General features: G+C 36.6%; 1 protein-coding gene across 1 annotated transcript in view; it reads left to right on the forward strand.

The window, feature by feature from the left end:
- The window catches only part of Dgk (diacyl glycerol kinase 1), a 114,119-nt gene that overhangs the window by 79,680 nt on the left and 10,835 nt on the right, over positions 1-23,604 (forward strand). The window contains exons 4-9 of the mRNA XM_076132120.1: positions 18,507-18,580; positions 20,195-20,306; positions 20,659-20,773; positions 22,080-22,244; positions 22,726-22,848; positions 23,181-23,305. Of these exons, the coding sequence (XP_075988235.1) occupies positions 18,507-18,580; positions 20,195-20,306; positions 20,659-20,773; positions 22,080-22,244; positions 22,726-22,848; positions 23,181-23,305 (714 nt within the window). The remainder of the gene's footprint in view (positions 1-18,506; positions 18,581-20,194; positions 20,307-20,658; positions 20,774-22,079; positions 22,245-22,725; positions 22,849-23,180; positions 23,306-23,604) is intronic.

Here is a 23,604-nt window from a genome sequence, read left to right on the forward strand (position 1 = left end):
AAAATTAATGTGCTAGGTGAATAGGTTGTATTGAAAAGGCAGTAGGATGAAGAATAGAAAGTGTGAACTGGGGTTTATCAGGCGAAATTGAAACGGAAGATGAGGAATGAGAATGTAATGTAAAATTTTAGGCTTTCGCACGGAGACGCCTAGCTCAAATACCCCTATATATTTGCTTAGCCTTTGTTCCAATCTATGTTGCAGTCGGCTTCCAGTCTCACCGGGTGCAGCTGGATACCAGTGTTTTACATGGAGCGACGGTCTATCTGACCTCCACAACCCGGTTGTTAACCGGTGTTATAACCCAGGTTTATAACACGGTACCCTTAGGTAAGACTGGTTGTCAAACTTTCAAGCTCCTGACTACTGTTAACGACTGTCAAAGATCTTAGAAAATGACAGCCGGGACCCACAATTTAACGTGCCTTCCGAAACGCGGAGGAACTCGATATGTACAAGATGGTCACCCATGGCTTAACCTCGGAGATCGATCCGCGCGGCTGTTGTTAACTAAGCCGCGAGCTCCTTCAACCGTCTACTATACAAAAGAGCAAATAAACTCGGCAACTAACATCCCCATTAGCATTAACATAGCCGTGCCTCAGATATTGATTTATGCAAATGTCCTCCGATACAGGAACAAACAGGCGAGATTATACAATAAATTACGTGTTATGTAACGTGACTCATCATGGGAGATTAGGGGAGGAAAATGGATTTTTCATGACTACAAAGACTATGATGATGTTACCATGGGGAAATCTTTGTTTTTATTGTCTTGATTAAACCTAGGGCATCTCTAATTCTCTTTAGCTACTAGTATTCCAAATGAGAAAGTCAGTCCGTCTGTTACGATTTGTCTGCTAAACTGCTGAACCGATCTTATTGAGATTACAGGAGAAAAATGTATTTTTCATCAGTCTATCTTTCTGATACTATGGTTCCTTATCGTCATATTACCGTGATTCAGTTCATAGGGTCCTAGGGGTCCATACTGCATACTAATAAAATAATGAATTTAAAAGTCAGTTTGCTTGTTACAATCCGACTGCTAAACTACTTAACCGATTATAGTGAAAGTAAGAAAAAAAGGAACTTGTTATAAAAGGAAGGAGATAGTAAGGTCTGGACTGAAACTGACTTCTTTTTCTAAAGTTACATCGTGTGGGTCAGCTAGTAGATTGGTCCTTATAGCGCAATAGTTTTTGCTTCTTATTTACTATAGTGTGTAATCAATACGTCTATATAACTTATATTAAACAGAAGAATATTATACAATGAATTACGTGTTATGTAGCATGACTTATCACGGGAGATTAGGGGAGGAAAATGGATTTTTCATCAGTCTATCATGCTGTTACCATGGTTCCTTATATAATCGTACTTGCTCAATTTTTCGTTATTTAAAAAGACATCTCCCGCACTACGAATTGCTCTTGTGTCGCGGGGACTTACAAACATACAAACAACGGACACAAAGTACAACCAGACCCGAAACAATTATTTGTGGATCGCACAAATAATTGTCCTGTGTGGTAATTGAACCCACGACCTCCGGACAATGGTAGCGGCGTGGTGACCTAAACCACTACGCCACGGAGGCAGTATACCTTGTTTTCCTTACAATATCTTAATTAAAAAAACCATTAAAACAAATACTATTTTGAATACGAATAGAGTCTTTTACAAGTTTAGTGGTAGAGGGTAAAAAACTGCACAGATGACATGCTAATTCGTTTCGTGTGATACCTACTGTCTGTGGCACTAGGGTTAACGTTCTTAGTCCAATGTTATTTAAACACGAAAGTATCACAAAATTATAAAAGGGAATTGAAACTTTTTTTTTTTAATTTCTATCTTGTCCACTCTTTGAGATGAAACTGACTGGTACCTACTATATTCTGAGCTTAGCTCCGCTTGCTTTAACTAATTATAAATGAGATGTATTTGGTTTTAATTTAATCTAAATCAATTCAGCTATTTAGTCATAAAAAACGTATATAATACAACATCTAAAATAATATTTAAGTTTATACAGTTGTTCCGTTGTTCCAAGGCATAAGCATATAAACAGCCAAAAAAATCATCAAAGTTGAAAAAAAAAGCTATGTCTTATACTTTACACGAAGTTTACGAAATTAATTATATTTTGATTTTGAATTTGAATTGATCCATGTTTTGCAAAATTATTAGTCCCATGTACAAAAATAGAAAATACTCGTGAGATCAAACTTTTTTAAACTCTTTTTTGCCGAATACATTCTAGCCAGCCCTACTCCTATGCATGTATTAGCATACTTATATCCCCCGGGAGCATGCAAGATAAATATTACTTTAGTTTTCCATTAAAAGTACACGATTTCCATTAATACATACATACATACATAAAATCACGTCTTCTTCTCATAGAGGTAGACAGAGACCAGAGAACGCTACTAGGTACGATTCTTACAAACTTCCTTAGCTTCATTCACATCCATATATCTCGAGGAGCTCGTGATTAAGTAAGTAAAAGCAGCATAGTTCGATCTCTCAGGTTAAGCTACGCTTGCCGAGGTTGGTCTATGGATGGGTTACCATATTTTACATACCGAGTTCCTTCTTGATTTCGAAGGCACGTGGAATCGGGGACCCGGCTGCCATTTGTAAAGCTCTTTAACAGCCGTTACCAGTAGTCGGAAGCTTGAAAGTCTGACAACCAGTCTTATCGAAGGGTATCGTGTTAAATCCCAGGTAACTAGGTATTGGAGGTCCGATAGACAGTCGCTCCATGTAAAACACTGGTATTCAGCTGCATCCGGTGAGACTGGAAGCCGACTCCAACATAGTTTGGAAGAAAGGCTGATGAATTCTATAATAACATTTCAGTGTGTGCAAATTGAACCCTTCACAGATTGGCAATTTCAAAGTAATAAAAAGGTTTTAGCTATTTTCTCTTCAATCTATTGCAAAATCAATATTTGTTTTATGGATAATAAATAAAAGGGTTGTTTCAAGCGAAAATTGTTTTTAGAATGAAAATACGACACGGTATTGTTAAGTTACCTTAACAATACCGTGTCGATAGCTTTCTATTTTGTATATTTTTAGCCATGTTATATTAAAAAATACCACCTTTTATTGTCTGTATGTTGGTCTATCACCACGATTTTTTAGCAAACATGCTATAAAATATACAACCAACACAGGATCATGTTTTTTCCCAAAATAGCGGTAAAGTATAGTCCAACAATTTAGTAGAGACCCTTGTATGCAATATTAGCGGCTGGGGAGTAGTATATAAAATTCAGTATTTAGAAAATCTATGATCATTCGGCTTACGCAGTTGACTGTGCTCAAAATACAGCTATTTTATTTAGAAGTTACTCACTTTCAATCATTATAATTAAGATAAAGTGTGTTTTCAAAGGCTTTTTACTAAGTTGACGTACTATGGTTCGTGTGTTAAGCTTTCACGACTAACTGCTGAATCAAATGTAATGTTATTTGAAAGGCAATTAGAAGAACTGTGTCTTTTAATTAATCTTACATAAAGGTCACTGAAAAGATAGTAGTTTTATTCTCCACGCATTATACATACATACATGAAAGCACGGCTTCTTCTCAAAGGGGTAAAGCAGTTAAAATTGGCGTTTTCTGGTCTCATTACGCATTTTTTTAATTTATCTATAAAGACACGTAAATCCTCAAATTCTCTCTTAACAAAGATAGAATTAATCTAAAAAGAAACGTATTTCCATCGCAACTAAAGTTCCCAACCTCTTTATATCACCTTGTTTTCTACACGTTCGAAAAAGGGCTTCGTTCCACAAAAAAACACTTAGAAATACTTCTTAAAAGAACATTGTGTATATAACTTCGTTTGTACTGAGTTGCCGTGTGACAGTGTTCGGTTGAAATTTTATTATCGCATCGATAAATTTCTATTGGAGGGCGTAAAATGTCTGCCCGGGGGTGGCGCAAAAAATGTGCTTCGAAAGTTGTGCCTTTGTGTCACACCGATGCGTATTTTCAAGACGACTTTGATGTGTTTGCAAGAAAATATATGTAATAAATAAATTTAACCCATTAATGTCCCACTGCTGGGCAAGGGTCTCCTCGCGTGATGAGGGAGGGGCTAGGCCTTGAGTCCACCACGCTTAGCAAATATATGTTAATATATAAAAAGAAAAAAAAATATATATTTTTGCTTTATTTTTAATATGTTGCTGTCCCACTGCTAGGCAAAGATTTCTGTCCGAACAGGGAGAGGGATTAGGTCAGGTGTCAACCACGCGAGTTGGGGACCAAACTGAAAATGTTCTTATAATAAAAAGTGGAACTATTCTTCATTGGTAGGTAAATAGTATATTTTTGAGTCACTGATTATATCTTATGTAATGATGATAATCTCATGTATTAAAACATCCTCAAAATTTCCTGTTAAACGTAAAATTCCTGGCAGGCAGGCCGCTGGTTGTAAAAAATCATCCAAATCCCCTTACAACTTACTTTTACAAGTAAAACATACTGCACCGTCTCTTCGTAACGTGGGATTTCACGTACATGGAACCATGGATATACCCATAAATTAGACACTACTAACGCCACTTAGTCTTCTTCATCTTATCGTATGGTTAGTGGTCAACCTAGTGTCAAAGTTGTTCAAGCCGCCCGAAAGGCCTTTGACGTGGCTTAACGACTGTTATCTTAGTAGACATCAACCGAGACCGAGACCGTACGAAGCACAGAGACACCCAGCTAAATACCACTATGCGGTCACCCATCTATAGAATGATCGCACTAACGGTTGCTTAACCCACATATCGTTAACCGGCAACTTGCTATGGGCGTTACTTAGTAAAACGGCAATACTATTAACTCCAAGTTCTTATTCGGTGTAACAGTATACCCAGTCGATGTAATGAAGATAGGTGTTTGTAAAAGATCCAGCCATTTATCTCTATTAGTTTTAAACACACCCCACTTTTACCCCACTTTACCCCACATTTACCCCACTTTCCCCCACTGTTGAGGACTGGGTTTCCTTATTTACTTCTGTAGTTTTAATGTGCTATTATTGAAGTTTTACAAACTGAAGTTAGGGAAGTCGTTTAAAAGAGATTTTTTAGACACTTCGCTGCTCTGGATGTTTTCAAAGAAGAATTTAAGATTTGTAGCTCTAAATACGTCAGTAAAGGTCTTTTAAGATAAATGATGATGATTTTGAGCCTGGGATTAATAAAATATCTTTAAATACAGATTTTTTAATAAGATTTTATTTTAACTTGTTACTGTCTATTCATGTGTAGACAAATTCGATAATTTATTTCGCCTTAGCGACTAAACTGCTGAACTGATTATGCAGAAATTACAGTAAAAGACTTGGTTTCGAACACATTTAATATAATCAACCCTTAAGTGGCTAAAATACCAAATAATAATTAAATTTTATACTATATAAAAATAAGTATCTTTTTTAAATCTTTATTCCCAGTAAGCCAAAGCCTACGACCAACCCATAGACCCACCGCCCATAGCCCCATAGCCCCTAGCCAATAGCCTAACAATTGTTCATACCTACAGCACGTTCTCATCTATATATAACTTACTTATTTTTACTTGAGTCTTAGTAGGCGTCCACCCACGGGTTCCGTGTATTGAATTTCGTATTAACACCAAGATAAGAGGCTTCTGGAGAATTCTATGTTTATTGCTACCAGTTCCAGTCGATGTTTGTTAGGCTATTTATAGTAAGGGAGGCTATTTCTATAAAAATAAGACATACCTCTGACCTCTGTCACGTTTGGCTATTTTAATGTACCCTATAACTACTCAAAATCTGTTGATCAAATCTTTTTAAAGACATAATATACACTTTCTAAACTTTGTTCTTTATTTATACATAACTGGCTAGTATACATTTATGAAAAAAAACGAAGCCTTTTTCTGACATTTCATGAAAATCTGTGCAAATAGCGGTTTAACTACTACGGGAACTTTGTAAGGATAGAATCCAAATTATTTGGTCTTTGCCTGCTATTGTGAAAAGGCGTGATCTTATGTATGTATGAATATTACTGTGGAGTGTGAGCTTTGTTGCCATCACGTCGGGGTCACCAATGTGGATGTTTTGTGCGCGGAGGTGGTGGCGATAAATAACGTACTTCATTATACATGATATATATATTTTCTGGTACCAGACTATTACAATAAACTAATACATATTAATAACTAAATATATGTCCTAACTAAATGAGTGCGCGGAGACGACTGCCGCGTCGGACTATCGCAGGCGTGCGCCTGACTACACAATGTAGCGTCAGCAGTGTCCCTACAATACTCCCCCCTTTACCAAAATTATATTTATAAAATTTTGACATTGATAATACATATGATATAAGAACAATAAACATTAAACACATCAAGAAATAACGAACAGCAAAACCATAGTGTACTTATCTCGCTAACTCTGCGTTCTCACTAACAATAACAATATTGACACACGATACCATGAACGCTATGTGAGCTCTAGTAAAATTCCAAGTAATGATAAACAATGACCACGATATTATAATACGTTATACAAAGAACAAATTATTAACACATCAGCTAAATCTATTTTTAAAAAACACATATTGTATATTATACACGAACACAAGGCAAAAAATTTTACGAACTTTTTCTGCAACCATTTTCCGCGATCCTTTTCTGCGATCCTTTTCCGCGATCTTTTTCGGCGATCTTATTCCGCGTTTTTCACATAACTGGGCCGTACTGAGGTAAGACAGGGTGCACCATCCAACACTGAGCGGTATCCATCCTCGCTTCCAAGTGTGATGAGTGGCTTCGACGCGTGCACTGTTCCATAGAGTGCCACCGCCGGTCCCTCGTCGTCTACCGTCCTCGGAGCATGCTGCGTAGTGTCGTACGCCTCTCCAGGATATCCTAGTATATGCTGCCCATGTCGCCGTGTTGCTCTTCGTCATTGCTCTCGACGATTCCATATTCCGGCAAGCTGGCTGCCACGTGTCACATGTTGCGATTTTCGTTGTCGCTAACCATGCGCGTGTTCTTCGTTGCCACATTCTACTGCTTCGGAAAATCGTGTCTTCAATAATTGTCGAGCTTGTCTGCGTGTCCATGATGCTATTTGCTATCTGCTGGCTGTTGCCACGCTGCACATGCGCTATTTCTTGTTCGCTGGCCATGTGCACGTGCGTCGATGCCACGTTGCTGAAGGTTGCGTTTTCGTTGTACGGGGTCACCAATGTGGAGTGTGAGCTTTGTTGCCATCACGTCGGGGTCACCAATGTGGATGTTTTGTGCGCGGAGGTGGTGGCGATAAATAACGTACTTCATTATACATGATATATATATTTTCTGGTACCAGACTATTACAATAAACTAATACATATTAATAACTAAATATATGTCCTAACTAAATGAGTGCGCGGAGACGACTGCCGCGTCGGACTATCGCAGGCGTGCGCCTGACTACACAATGTAGCGTCAGCAGTGTCCCTACGTTACTATGTACCAAATTGGGTCAGATAAGTGTTAATCCATACTAATATTATAAATGCGAAAGTAACTCTTTATGTCTGTCTGTCTGTCTGTTACTCAACCACGCCTAAACTACTGATCCAATTTGCATGAAATTTGGTATGGAGATATTTTGATACCCGAAAAAGGACATAGGCTACTTTTTACCCCGGGAAAATGACGCATTCCCATGGGAAAACTCAGGTAGCGGACGAAGTCGCGGGTAAAAGCTAGTATGATTATATTTGCACGCCTATGTCTTTTCAAATTGTAGTGAAGTATCAATACACTTTATGCATAATATTTAGTCAGTTTAAAACTCAACATTTCGTTACAAACTGGAGATAATAAAGACAATTAACTGCGTGACTGTGCTACAACTGGAACAGCTGGAGCCGGTGCGCCATGAACAATGGTTCACCTGTTTCATTGCTAGGGATGGGACACTTGCGGATATTTTGAGTTACTGCTGATTTTCGGATATTTGAAGTGACTACCAGTTTAAAGGCCTATTGTTTCTCAAATTTTCTTTACATCGTATGTAATAGCGACAAAGATCTGATCGTCTGTAAGGATTTCTTATCATCCTTATGTGAACGTTCTGTTAAAGTTGAAGTTTTTTATCTGTATTACCACATTTATAAGGTTTTTTAAATGTATTGTAAAAACAAAACGTATCTATTAATCTATTTTAACTAGTAATCAGAATTATCAAAGGACAAAAATCAATTAAATTAATGTTAAGGGTGAGCTCTCGCAATTTTGTTACGATTTTTAAGCCCAAACCTAATTTTCTTATCTGATTTTTAAATCTATATTTTACTTAAAATCATACACTATGCACCACATAATCTAATACGAAAGTATCAAACAGAAATATTTCCCAAAACAAAATTCGAATCTATCTCCACCATAAGTTATTTAGTAGATAATAAACCATTTGAACTGTTCTCGAGAGCGTACTCGTGATATGTGGACAACACGCGGCCGTAATAAACTGAGGTTAACTCGGTTAACGCTAGTGATGGGATCGTTCGGATATTGAGCGGATCTTATGGGTTTTTGCTGTCGGATATTGGCTTATGTGATGTTTATTTTGTTATGATGATGGATGCTTTTTGGCTATGATTTAAGGATATAACATAGTTTTGGTATTTGTCAACCAAAACTGTTATAGCGGTTTCAGTGAAAAATGTTATATGTTTTCACAAAACGTGTGTTGTAGTGGGTTTTATTTGTCCTGTATAGGTCACAGTTAGACATAGTCATAAGAAAATAATAATATTAGGAGCATGTACACAGTAATCAATAATTATAAACATTGTTTCTTAGTTATGATAACCAATCATCGCCATTCTTCAATTACGTAAAATATTTTAATCCGTTCTCGGGTTTAGTTGCAACATATTTTTCATATCGTGTATATATAACAACCCCTCACAATTTTTCCGATACAATAAGAGTTTATTTTCAATAAACAATAAAAAGTTTTCTACAAACAATAACGAACTCGTGGCGTTCTTGACAATTTATAACTTTTACAATTGAAACAAAGAACTGGCTTATATGAAATGTACTTTATCCGATTGTGGCTTATTCTTTTTACAATGTGGTTGAATAAGAAAATACTTGAACATTATTGCATTTGTCTACCTCTATGGTCTGTGCAGTAGTGTATCAGATTTTGAGGTCTCAGGTTCAATTCCCAGGTCGGGAAAAATACTATAGGTATTTTCTTATTTATTAAGAATATTATTCAAAAGGCTCACAGAAATTGGGAACTGGCTCGCAATGTGACTTCTGGTTTGCTTGTATTTCATGGAATTGACATTGCAAAATGTTAAACCGTGAATATACTACATATCTATTGTACTACATAGACTTCTGTCTACGACGTGTATTAAAAGTGAAAATATGAACAAATTAATTGACACCTTTACTTAACCGAATATTTTACATTACATACGTCATACATACATACATACATACATACAATCACGCTTTTTCCCAAAGGTCTAAGTCGTTAAAGAACGCCACTTGCGACAATTCCACAAAGTTCCCTGGCAACAACATTATCCGAATAATTTATCCGAATGTAATCAGCACATCACTACAAAACGTCTGTAATTCTGTATCATCCCTGCGGCAAGAAAGACCCCACAAAGACGTTTTTCTCTTTTGAAAATACCCCGGAAGATATTTGTGCAGATTGGACCATGATAAAACGTAATCTATGGCGGTTTCACTTGTATTTTTTAAACCAAAAAACATGGTAACAGCTCCTTCCAACTTTAGATTTTATTTTCTTAAGGTTTAGGCTTATTTTGCCTTAAATTCTTGCTGGTAGTTGATCACTTACCTTAGTTTGAAAAGGTCATAACAGTCTTCTTACAATTTGAACGATTTTGTGTCTTATGTACTATAGAGAAGGATTATTTTGCTTTGTGTAAAGTTTTCGGTTTATTATTTAACTTTGACCAAGGGAGTCGAGCTTTTAGCCTAATTTGTAAGTAAGTGGTTTTAAGTTAACCCTTTTAGGTGAAGTTGGGTTAACTAAGTATATCAGGTGTTGCTTGAAGCTGTAAGGTCGTAAGTCAAAGCTTCAACAGAATTGTTTTAGGCAACTGCCGCACTAAGAATTGCTCTAACATAGTGGAAACTTTTACAAACATACAAACAAGAAAATGCTGTAGGGTCGTAAGTCAAAGTTTAAACTGATTTTTTATTTGTTTTAGGCAATCTCCGCACTAAGAATTGCTCTAACATAGGGGAGACTACTAATTGTAGATCGCATCGCGTAGTTTCGTGCGGGATTTAAACCCATGACTCTCACTGGTGTAGTAGATATTATTAAATCATTGCATCATTTATATCCGACTGTTCATTTTTAAGCCCAAACCGAGAGTTATATGGATACTAGATGGAGTCATGTCAACTGCACGTTTAGCGTAGTGGTTAACGTGGTCACCTCGCCACAATAGCTGCAGCGCCGCGTGTGGTGAGGTGACCATCTTGACTAAATAAACACTTGTGTGATGCGCACGAGTAGATATCGGTTTTGAGCCTGGTTATCAATTTATCTATATAAGTGTGTATTTGGAAGCATAGAAGTATTAAATATTTGGTTACCGTAATACAAGCTTTGCCTAGTTTCGAATCAGATGACTGTGTGAGAGTTTATTTATATATTTATTTTCTTAAAGTTGTTATAATTGTACAGTGATATGTTGTATGTAAATTGTCCAGTGATATTTATTTATGTCCAGAATTGTCAAGGCAAGCCTTTGGAAGACTTTACAAGTATGAAACTAAAATTCCTAAAAAGAAAAATTTCGCTGTAGCAATCATTACCTCCTGTAACTTTGTTCGCTAAAAAACTCTACCAAACCCCTTTTTGTTTAAATCTCTAACCTCCGATTTGTGAGGTACATTTAGCGGTAGTTTATCTATTCAATAGCGCTAAAACTTATATAAAAAAACGCTGTAAATGTACTCAGAAACCGGGGGTAAGACAAACTTCTCCGTAGCAGTACATATTAATTCTCGTATTATTAATGTATCAAGTCTTTGTTTGTGTTACAACTTTGTATTTATGTTATACGATAATGAAATGTTTGTGTTGTTTAATATATGGGTTAAATAGGTTGCTATGGCAACGGAGAGACGGTGTAGATTATGGTAAGGTTATATTATTAACTGCACGTTTGGCGCAGTGGTTTACGCGGTCACCTCGCCGCAACAACCGTAGCGCCGCGTGTGGTGGGCTCGAATCCTACCCGGAACAAATTTTAATCTTTGTGTGATGAGCACAACTATTTTTTCTGAGCCTGGTGGTCAATTTATCTATATAAGTATATATTTAGAAGTATATAAGTATGTTTATCAGTTATTTGGTTACCATAGTACAAGCTCTGCTTAGTTTGGAATGAAATGACCGTGTGTGAATTGTCCAATCATATTTATTTATTTATTTATATCTTTAGGATAGGCCTATCTGATAGATAGAAATGAAAATGGGGAAAGGCTTTTTTTAGTAATGATTTGGGATATGGAATAGCAGTAAAAGCAGGCGCGGGCGCAGCACTGCCACCGCGCTCGCCGAGTTCACCGACTACGTTAACAACAGTCTGAACCAGGGTTAGTTTGTAGCAGCATTATTTATTGACTACAAAAAAGCGTTTGATACTTTAGAGCATGACGTGCTGCTGCGCGCTATGGACGAGTGTGGTATAAGAGGACCTATCAACCGCTGGTTTAAAAGTTATCTGGAGAACAGAACCCTTCGCACATCCATAGACGGCACCGTGGGAGACGAGGTAAGTGTGGACCTGGGCGTGCCGACCGGCTCCGTGTTCGGCCCGGTGGGGTACATATTGCACGTGAACAGCGTCATCAACGTGATCAAACACTGCACCACGTACATGTATGCAGACGACATGTGCCTGCTATACTCGTCCACGAGCGCGGCAGACGCGCAACACCACATGCAGCTAGATTTTGAAAACATAATAAGGTGGGCTCATGACAACGGAATAATACTAAATTTCACTAAAACTAAGTTAATGCTAATATATTCCCCATATAATAACAATAAAAACAAAATACAAATACACATAACAGGTCATACATACGAATGCTTACACAGTAATAAATATAGATGTCAATGTACAAATATAGATAAAGTAGATAAATATAAATATTTAGGTTTAACGGTAGATAGTAATTTGAACTGGAAGACACATGTCAATGATGTGTGTGCTAAACTCCAATCAGTCTTGGATAAATTCTTTCACCTCAGTAGATTTGTAAATAAAAAAGTATTATCAGTATTATATTTCGCACTTGCTGACTCACTAATTAGTTATGGCTTAAGTAGCTATGGACTTACATTTAAAACACGATTAGATTTAATTTAACAATTACAGATTAGACTGAGTAAGTATCTTGTTAGCAAAAAGGTTAAATTAAAATACAAACAGAATTATGACGAATTATTAAAGTTCTGTAATATTATACCAGTGCACGAAAAAGTTGAATATTTGATAGCTATAGAACAATACAAAATAGATAAATACAAAGAAACCGCAAATCATAAATATACAACTAGGAATGTCGTTCAACGAAAGCTTGTTATACCTTATGTAAGGAACTATTATGGTAAAAGAACTAGGCAATATTTAACACCAACAATATTTAACAAAATAGATTTTATAAGGAACTCGGACATAAATAATATAAGTACTCTGAAAAAAAGACTGAAAAACTACTACTTAAAGATATAAGAATGCCATGTACCTAAGAAATAAATATAAAGATAGATATAAGATAAATATGATTAAAATAATATGTATGTGATAATATGATATATATAATAAGATTTAGTTTTATATAAAGAAAAATAACGTATATAGTATATATTATAGTCGATAAGTAAGAATATTTATATAATAATAATAATTGTAAATTAAAGAGCGCCATTATCGCCAACAAACTGGTTGACAGTTTGGCGATTTTTGTATGTATTTTATAATGTGATGTATTATATGAATAAACGTTATAAAAAAAAAAAGTAGGGATAATCTTATTGTAGAGAAAGTTCAAAATATAAACTCATTAATATTTATCAATAAGAGAGTCACCTAATATTTACGCTTTCACGATTGAAATGTTAAACCAATTGAAAATGAAGAATAAAAGAAACGTATATTAATTTTTTTTAAATAGACAAAACTAAAATAAAACCATTACGTATAACCTTTATCTTACAACTACTGAAATCACTTTGCTTATTGCTATGGTAGGTAATACAATTGGTAACATTCCGTGACAAGACAAGCCGGTATCGTGGGGTGCCATGACAGTATTTATCTCCAGCACTACACAATTTAAAAAGAAATTTAATGAAATTTAATGTGGAAATTGTTAGAAACCTAATATTACATAGATTGTGTTTTTTCCTAAACCAACCACAAAAGGACTGACATTATGGTACGAAACTTTTACGCGAATGAGCGAAACTCTCTAGTTTACCTATATTAATAAAGCACAAGTTAACATCACAATAACATTCTCTCCATCCTTATCTAATACCTAACAAACAAAAGAGACAAAAGGCACATTAATCCAGTAATTCTCTGCACAAACGTTCTATTTATCTCTGGACAATACAAAGAATTCTCATATAAATATTATCCAATACTCATTGTGGGACACTACTGCCGACCACAATATGTGTATAGGTTTGTCTATATGAGACGGTTTATTTGTAACTAGATGATCCGTGCGGATTTGCTTGCGTAAACATTTTTGGCATTTTGAGATTGGGATTTTGAAAAGATCATATTTGATTCCGGGTCTTCGACTATAGCTACAATAATTTTGTAGTAAATCTGTAAGAAAGAGACTCTCATATAACTAATATTGGTATTTTGTAGATGATATAGCACTTGTTTGGGGTACTCTATTACTAATAGATGTAGCAATTTTTTTTACGTAAAGTGGCATTATTTGCAATCCTACGTTATTTTTAATATGATATTTGCAATAATCAGTAAAAATCTTTTTTGTACTTTTAAATCTTTCTAAAATTGTGTAGAAAATATACACCACCTTATTTTGGCTGTTGTAGATAACTGTAATAAAATTGAGTTAAAAAATCAAAAAGCCAAATCCCTCCCCCAATTCTGTAGGAGATCCCAGGAGTTGGATAGTACCTAGTGGGCTTAAAAAACTAAAAATTTAATTTAGCCCCCTTATTAATTTAAGCAAATCATAAAAGTTTTTAACTATAATCAACTATTTATCCAAGCAAAGCGAACCTTCGCTGTAACATTACATTACAACTAACCACTCTCATACAGTCACACTTTAACTCATGAAAAACAGTAGATATACCGCAACACAAAATAAAACATACTGAGCACACGCTCCGTCATGTTCCGCCTCATTTATTTATGAACACGAAGAATATACGAAGAAATGCCTTCTATTTATTCAGGAGGAAAATATCGGGAATACAAACAGAACGTATAAAAATACGGCTTGTTTCTGAATGTTATTCACTAGTTTCTTACCACGGTTTGCCCGGGTTATCTTTTCCTTAACATATTATACATAAATATTTAATATCATTGTCAACCAAATATAATCTTAATTATCTTATATTAGTAAAAGATTTTTCAAATAAGTTCCAGTTTTGACATTATTGATTATATTTTTTGGTCTAAAGACAGATTAAATTTTAAACTACAACGTATACTAAATATAAACACTACAAATCCAAGATGGCCGCTACACGCGGTTGCCTAGCAACCACCCACCTGTTGACACGAGACATGGAACTTTCCACTCTTATCACCTTTGCCATTGATCACTCAGTTATTGAACTTTGAAGACGTCTTTCAAAGATAAAGAACATTGTCTTTTAAACAAAGATTAAATCCTACGCTTTAGTTATATATAGTGGATTTTTCAGAAATATATCTATTTTTAAACTAGATAAAATAATCTGTCTTTTGTAAGCGAAGGTGTAGGCATGTCTATGAAATACACCCAGGTTTCGCTATTAAAAATGTTCGTCCCATGTAGTAGGGAGCGAGCTTATTGCTATGTAACTCCGGCGTATTATTGACAGATATACATATATTTAAAAACCCCTTACTGTCCACTGCTAAAAGTAGGGGATATTAAGCCTTGAGTCCACCACGCTGGCCAAGTTTGGGGACTTATCATGCAATTACATGCATGAACAAATTTTAGGCAAGCAAGGTATCATCATGATTTTTTTCACCGTTAGAGCAAGTGATAATTATTTAAAATACACACATAACTTCGAAAATAATTGGTCTTTTCAATACAAACTAGAAATGGGTAATAAACCTAATGATTACAGTAGTTTATATATTTCACAATGCAAAGAATATTTTGTATTTAAATCTTAAATGTTATAATATCCTGTATTCCCAAACTAAGCAGGCTTATATTTTGGCATAAATTCGGCCAAGAGCCGTATTCCTGCGTAATAAATATTTCAGTAGTAATCCTTTATTTATCCTCGCCGTGGTTGTTATAATCCGAGCTGAACGTGATCATTGGACCACGGCGGTAATACGATTTAAGATTAACTTTACGTTTATAGAATATTTCGTTTGGGAATTGAAGGTATAGTTTAGTGTTGACTGCCTCCGTGGCGCAGTGGTTTAGGTTACCACGCCAACACCACTGCGTTGGGAGGTCGTGGGGTCGATTTCCACACGGAGCAATTATTTGCGCTCCACAAATAATTGTTTCGGGTCTGGTTGTGCTTTGTGTCCGTCGTTTGTATGTTTGTAAAAGTCCCCGCGACACAAGAGCAATTCTTAGTGCGGGAGTTGTCTTTTTAAAAAGAAAAAAAAAGAGAAAAGAAAAGAGTTTCTACAGATTTTGAAGTTGCTGAAGGCTAGTTTTCGAAGTTTTTGATGCTTTAGCATAACTAGATTTCTACAAGATATTTCTTTACAGCGGGATTACCTTTGCGTTCTCTGATATGAGCGATTTTTAATTAATGTGAGCCGCCTGAGACCATGAAAATTCACAAAAAATATAAATCTATAAACTGTAACGGGCGGCTCCACTCGCGTAAAATTATGCTTCCAATAACAAACGTAATTTTTTGCCGCTTTTTTTAAAATTACACAGTACCCTTTTTGCGCGGGTCCACCTCGCACTTGGCCAGTTTTTTTAAAAACCCCTACCTATATTTAGTGGTCAGTCTTTAACTAAATTTCATAGATCATCGAAATCGCTTCATTGGATTAACCGTGAAAGTGTAAAAGGCATACTGGCAGCTGACATATTATCACTATCACAAAAAAGTCATTGTAATATTATTAAACAACTAGCTGACCCGGCAAACGTTGTTTTGCCATGTAAATTAAAAAATATATATTGTCACCTAGGGGTATGAAAAATAGATGTTGGCCGATTCTCAGACCTACTCAATAAGCTCACAAAATTTCATGTGAATCGGTCAAGCCGTTTCAGAGGAGTATGGCAACGAAAACTGTGACGCGAGAATTTTATATATATATTTTTTTTGTGAATCTAAACCATTCTCAGATCCCCTTGAACACACACAAAAAATTTCATCAAAATCGGTCCAGTCGTTTAAGAGAAGTTCAGTGACATACACACTTACAGAATAATTATATATATAAAGATAATAATATACCTACAATCTAAATATTCTAGGATAAAACATGGCGGCCGTTGCCTAGCAACCGAGATTAAATTCGCTATAGATATTATTTTGATTTAGTTAGCGCCCCCGGCGTTATATTTAATGTAATTTATATTACGATTCCATTTGGACGAGGGTGGTAGATTATAATTATTTCTCTTGTTTTCTGATAAGTATTCTAATATAAATAGCTTTTGCTCCAGTAAAATATTCTTTATTTTTGTAACTTTACGACTGTAATACTCGAAAGTGTAAGCAGTGTATAAAAGACATTTGCGTTTCGCCATTAAATAATTATGTTAGTCCCATGTAATCGAGAGAAGCCTCGATAAAGGGATTTATCCAATACTAGCTGACCCGCGCAACTTCGCTTACGTCACATTATAAAGAAATTGTGAATTTTTTCCCCGTTTTTGTAACATTTTTTACTGGTACTCTGCTCCTATTGATCGTAGCGTGATGATATATAGCCTATAGCCTTCCTCGATAAATGGGCTAACTATCGCTGAAATAATTTTTCAAATAGTACCCGTAGTCCCTGAGATAAGCGCGTTCAAACAAACAAACAAACAAACAATCAAACAAACAAACTCTTCAGCTTTATAATATTAGTATAGATAAATAACGAAATTGGGAATCGAACCTCAGGCATTGTGGTTAACAGTCGCATACACTACCGTTCATCTAGAATTCAAAACTATCTACCATTTTTAAACTGATTTAAAATGTGCCTAATTTTATTTTGCGATTCGGATTATTTTAATTTTGAGACAAAATTCTCTTGTTTATATTATTAATTGATATTAGTTTGATTCAAACTCGATAAATGTAAAATTCGATTCTTTGAAAAATAAGATAATAATAAATCTAACCCATTAATGTTCCACTGCTGGACAAGGGTCTCCTCCCGTAATGAAGGAGGGGTAAGGCCATGAGTCTACCATGCTGGCCAACTTTGCACGCCATTAAGAACTGTTCATAGGAACTCTCAGGCATACAAGGTTGCATCACGATGTTTTCCTTCACCGTTAGAACAAGTGATAATTATTTCTTATACACACATAACTTTGAAAAGTCATTGGTGTGATGCCTCGAGTTCGAACCTACAACCACTTGCGTGGGAGGTGCCAACTTATGCAACTATCACTTCTTCACATAAGATAGATCTAGGAAAATTCCTAAGCTCCTGTACCGCGCAGATTTTTCCAAACAAATAGTATTGATTCGTTCAGAAATAAACTAACAGGGTTTGTAAACATGTAAGTGATCTCGCGTTGCCATGGCAACCGTCTGTAATGAGACACCCACACATGTCTGGCTCAGATTTAATAACAAAGGAGATTTTTTAACTTTAGATTTATCTTATTCTATACTAATATTATAGATACGAAAGTATGTATGTATGGTTAATGTTTACGCCAAATTGACAAAATCGATTTGGATAACATTTTGCAGGGCATTCCGTGGCAGGAAGGAAGACCAGGGAAATATTAAAGATAATTAATTACATACGTTATGAATATCACGCCTTTTTCCCACAGGGGTAGGCAGAGACAAAAGAACGCCACTTGGTACGATCCTTACAGACTTTCTTTGCTTTATTCACATCCATACTGGTTGTCATACAGGACCGCCGGTTACGAGTAGCACCTGATCTTTGTACAAGATAAAAAAATAACCGCATATAAGAGATCTTTGATCTGTTATATGCGGATTATATTATTATAATGATATGTAAAACTAAATGATTTTTTCATTGTTACAGGATATCGACTATGAGGGGTTCCGGTGGTTTCTGGACACCTTCCTCGAGGTGTCCACTCCTGATGAACTGTCCAGGTAAGAAACAATACGTAAAACTAAATATCTAATCGAACTATGCAGAAAAGAGACAGTTAAGAGTTTAATATAGTTATTGAGGTAACGTGGGTTCGATCCTCACGGAACAGTTATTAAAATTATTGATAAAAAAATTGTCCGGTGTGGGATTCTAACCCACGACCTCCCGACGCAATGGCGGTGACTTAAACCACTGCGCCACGGAGGCAGTCGAATATAAGAATTAAATAAACCATTTTTCACCACCTGTCTCCTTCACTTCTCACCATTTCTATAAGGAAATCGTCTATCGTATTAAATTAGCCGTCTCAGTAGCTGTACCCTAATGAATAAGTACATCATTTGTGGATCGCACAAATAACTGTACCGTGTGGGAATCGAACCTACGACCTCTCTACACACTGTCGGCTTAACCACTGGTCCATGGACGCCATTTTTTTTTTTAAAGACTACTCCTGCACTAAGAATTACTCTTGTGTCGCGGGGACCTTTACAAACATACAAACAACAGACACAAAGCACAACCAGACCTGAAACAATTATTTTGTGGATCGTATAAATGATTGTCCCGTGTTATCCAACCCACGACCTCCCGACGCAATGGTAGCGACGTGATAACAGCAGTGGCAGTCAAATATTAGAATTAAATAAAACATTTCATCATCTGTCAGACTGTCACGTCCATTCCTCACAATTTCTATAAGGAAATCGTCTATCGTATTAAATTAGCCGTCTCAGTAGAACCTTAATGAATAAGTAGAAGCAACAGGTTGTCACAAATTGCTACAAGGAAAAAGTATCGGACATTTCTTTTGTTTTCATGTTGAGGAAAAAAAGATGTTCATTTGATTAATTTATTTGTTTTTATTGCAAGAGCCTTAATATCTTAATACTTTTTTGTTTCTCTGTAAAGTAATTCCTGAAAAACCTCGAGATTTTGGTCAGCGTCTAGTGAAAGCACATACGAATATTTCTCAGGATATATTATATTAAAAATCCGCTGATTGTACGATAGTACTAAGTGCAAGATAACGCGCTATTATTTAGTTCGTCAACTGAAGCTGGATTCTCTACTACTATTGACTACCGATAACTGGCTATAGACTGCGTAAAAACAATTTTGGCAGTACATTTTAAATGTCTAACTCTCGAGACTCGACAGTATCGACTGTAGAGAATTGCGCTACGGGATACATTTGAAGACTTCGCCGCGTCGTCTAAAAGTTTTTAACCCGACAATAACGCAAATGCGACTATAAAAACGCAAGTGTCTGACTAAAGCGAACGTTTTCTTCGCTTTAGTAGCGGGCTTGACAGATGAGCGCGGTGCGCGCTCTTTCCGCTGTTGTTTCACGCACGAAAGAGCGTGTGTGTAAAGGCGCCTATTATATATTAAAGAATGCTTCAATGTCCGAAAATTTTGTCCTTTTCAAATTTCTACTTTTTAGTTTGCAAAGTCCCTGGTCAATACAAAAATCCATTCTGAACCTCCATTCTTCAAGGCATACGTCTCTTTGTCAAGGAGTCTTTATTTATTAATATACTTCTATTCCAGACATCAATCATTACTCTTACTAAGGAGTCTTTAGCAGTTATTTATTTCTATACTTCCAGACACCTGTTTCTTTCGTTCGTCCGTCGTGACCGTCGACCAGCGCTGCGGGAGATGGCAGCTGCTAGCTCCACTGCAGCGTGCGCGGCTGTCACTGCCCATGCTGACCATCAGGTAACACCAAATAGTAAACTCTTGTATTGTACATAAATATAAACATTCAATTTTGTCACGTCCAAACTGAGCAAATAGATAGTCAAGCAAGGACAAATTTTGATTTGCTTTTTTCAAATTGGTAGTAGCAGGATTGAGGATGTTGAACATGTTTTCAAATTTAAGTTATATACAATAAGGGTTTCAAACACCTTTGTCTGAACCATCGAGTACAACAGTTAATAATAAAAACTACAGACACAAACAAAAGTCTTTTTATATTGATAATCCGCAAAATAATAAAAGATATAGTTTTCTGGAGAGCTTTCTTATTAAATTTGAATTGACTCATGATTAAATATCTTTCTTACAGGGCAAGTTAAGCCTAGCCTCCAAAATCCATGGCTTGGCTGAACGCCTGCAGCAGCTCGGCAAGAGTTCCGGAGACTCGGTGGACGGCAGCGACAAGGGAGCCAGGAGTAGAACTGGTGAGATCTGAAGGAGAGTTAATATCCACTATTGAGCGGCTTAAGATACATATATAATGTCACGCCTTCTACCTATAAGTGTAGGCAGAGACCAAAGAACACCACTTGGTACGAGCTTTGCAACTTCCTTTACCTCATTCACATTTATCATACAGGACCGCCGGATACGGGTATTTCAAATACATATCTCCCTAAAAATGTATTTACACGGTCCTGCGCTTGATTTCCTAAGCCTTGAGTCTTTTATATTACTTAAACAATACTTCGACATAACATCGCACTGTGGTTACGTGAGTCATTGAGCATCGATTATAATATTACACACCAACTTATTCAGCACCTGTATCAATTTTCTTATGACAGCTCCCGCACTAAGAAATGCTCATGTGTCGCTTGGACTTTTACAAACATACAAACAACGGACACAAAGCACAGCCAGACCCATAACAAATATTTGTGGATCGCACAAACATTGTTCCGGGTGGGAATCAAACCCATGACCTCCCGACGCAATGGTATCGGCGTTGAGACCTAAACCACGGCACCACGGATTCTACATAATTCCATTCCTTCAAGACCTGTGATGACGGACAGAAAACACCCCATTGCACGTTAAGGGTTAAAAATAAACAATTTCAATAGAACTGACGTCCTCCCTCTTGAAAGGGGGATTTAAGTTCATAGTTCAGTTAATTATAGCATATTACAAAATAGATGGTTATTTCTTTGCACGTGGGCGTCGAAGACAACGACTATAATAAGATATTATGTTACATGTCCAGTTCAGTGTGGAGACGGCTGCGGTGCAGTTACCTTGTGTGGTTTTTGTAATTAGTTTTTTCTTGTAAATTGTGAGTCTTTTCTGCTTTAAGCATTCTGTTCTTAAAGATTTTTGAGGTGGACTTTACGTAGGTGTACGGTAGGTAGTAAAAATATAGCTTTATAATTGATTCCAAATAAGGTCTCATTCAGTGATCCTTTCGTGAACTGCAGCTGTCCCCATGGATTTCAAGACTCCACAAGTTTTGATTCCTCTGTAAGTCTGGATAACTTTTGGATAATGCAGACAGATTGTTCCACGGTCATACAGGACCGGCTACGAGTATTGCGCATTTGGACATATCTTTTGCGCATGTCTTTCTAGGATATCCCTATATAATAATAGGGTTTTGGAGAATTCAAAACCTATTTTTTCAGCATGTTATTGCCTATATCTTCAAGAGGAATACTTCAATTTTTTTAGAGTTCATATTATGACTCTTGATAATTCATGTACGTTGCTTAATCTATCACACATTTGTTTCAGGGAGCGTGCATCCGATGTTCACAGTGACGACCCACCCGTCGTATTCGTCTCACGAGCTGTGCCTGGGGCGCAACGAGGCCAGCCCCAGCCACAGTCAGATGAGCAGAAACTCCAGCAGGAAGAGCAGCAACTCGCTCAGGGTTAACCAGTCTACGAAGATCGAAGGTACTATTAGAGATTTTAGAGCAATTGTTGAGCAACTGATGCGATTTTTGGGAATGCTTTTTTGACACGATATCAGTTCATGACTTGATGTAGCATAAGTTTATAATGTTGTTAGTCCAGCATCCCATCATTTCTATAAACTCAAATCTTTTAAAAGAGTAAAGGACCTAACCCCCAAAGGACCACTATGGTCATTCGTCGTTTCAAATAAAGATTTTAGAGAATTCTTTGACTTTTTGAATATTATATCCGTTGTTTAAATGAATCCTGTTTGGTTAAACAGAAGTTTTAGCCAATGTAGCGTAGAAGAAATGTAGTAAATCATAGTTAAAGTTATGTTTGATAAATTAGACTTTAGGGTACCTACATACGTCGTCTTTTGAATCAAAAAGAAATCTGTAGCGGTTTAAAAGAGATATAAGCCTACAGTTTTACCCGTAAAACCAATGTTTGTATGTAATCTTCATCTGTCGCTCTGCAGACTTCAAGCACCTGATGCGTCGCTCGTCCACGCTGGAGGTTCACACGGCGAGGGTATCACTCAAGGACATCGTCTGCTACCTATCCTTACTAGAGGCTGGCAGACCAGAAGATAAGCTTGAGTGTGAGTACATAACTTTACTACTAAGTTACTGTCGTAACTTGTACGTGACACGCATACAAGCATATACTAAATTGACCGACTTTATTGAATATATCAACTAGATGCTGCGATAGTATGTAGGGGCATAGGAAAAAAAGAAAAACATAGACATAAATTCGCATAAATAAATTCACAGTAAATTCAACTCTTACTACTCCACTGCTGGGTAAGGGGTTACTTCCAAAATACTAAAGGGATACGGCATTGGGCTCAACACGCTGACCAAGTGCGGGTTGGGGACTATTCATCTCTTAAAAAGTGACTACAGCTAAACGTTTTTTACTTATTTGCAGTCATGTTCCGTCTCTACGACACTGATGGCAATGGAGTGCTGGACACTAACGAAATGGATTGCATCGTGAACCAGATGATGACCGTCGCTGAGTACCTCGGCTGGGAGACCTCCGAGCTAAGACCGGTGAGTACCACGTGAAGAGGGAAGAGATTGTCACCCACTCCCTAAAAGTCTCTTTTAAACTAAGGGTTTGTTTTATAGTATTATCTTTATCTGCCTCCGTGGCGCAGTGATTGAGGTCGCCACTCCGCTATCATTGCGTCGAAAGGTCGTGGGTTCGATTCCCATACGGGACAATTATTTGTGCGATCCCACAATCTATGATCCCACAAATAATTGTTTCGGGTCTGGTTGTACTTTGTGTCCGTTGTTTGTATGTTTGTAAAAGTTTCCGCGACACAAGAACAATCTTAGTGCGGGAG

The sequence above is a fragment of the Anticarsia gemmatalis genome, chromosome 27, assembly GCF_050436995.1.
Source record: "Anticarsia gemmatalis isolate Benzon Research Colony breed Stoneville strain chromosome 27, ilAntGemm2 primary, whole genome shotgun sequence".
NCBI lineage: Eukaryota > Metazoa > Arthropoda > Insecta > Lepidoptera > Erebidae > Anticarsia > Anticarsia gemmatalis.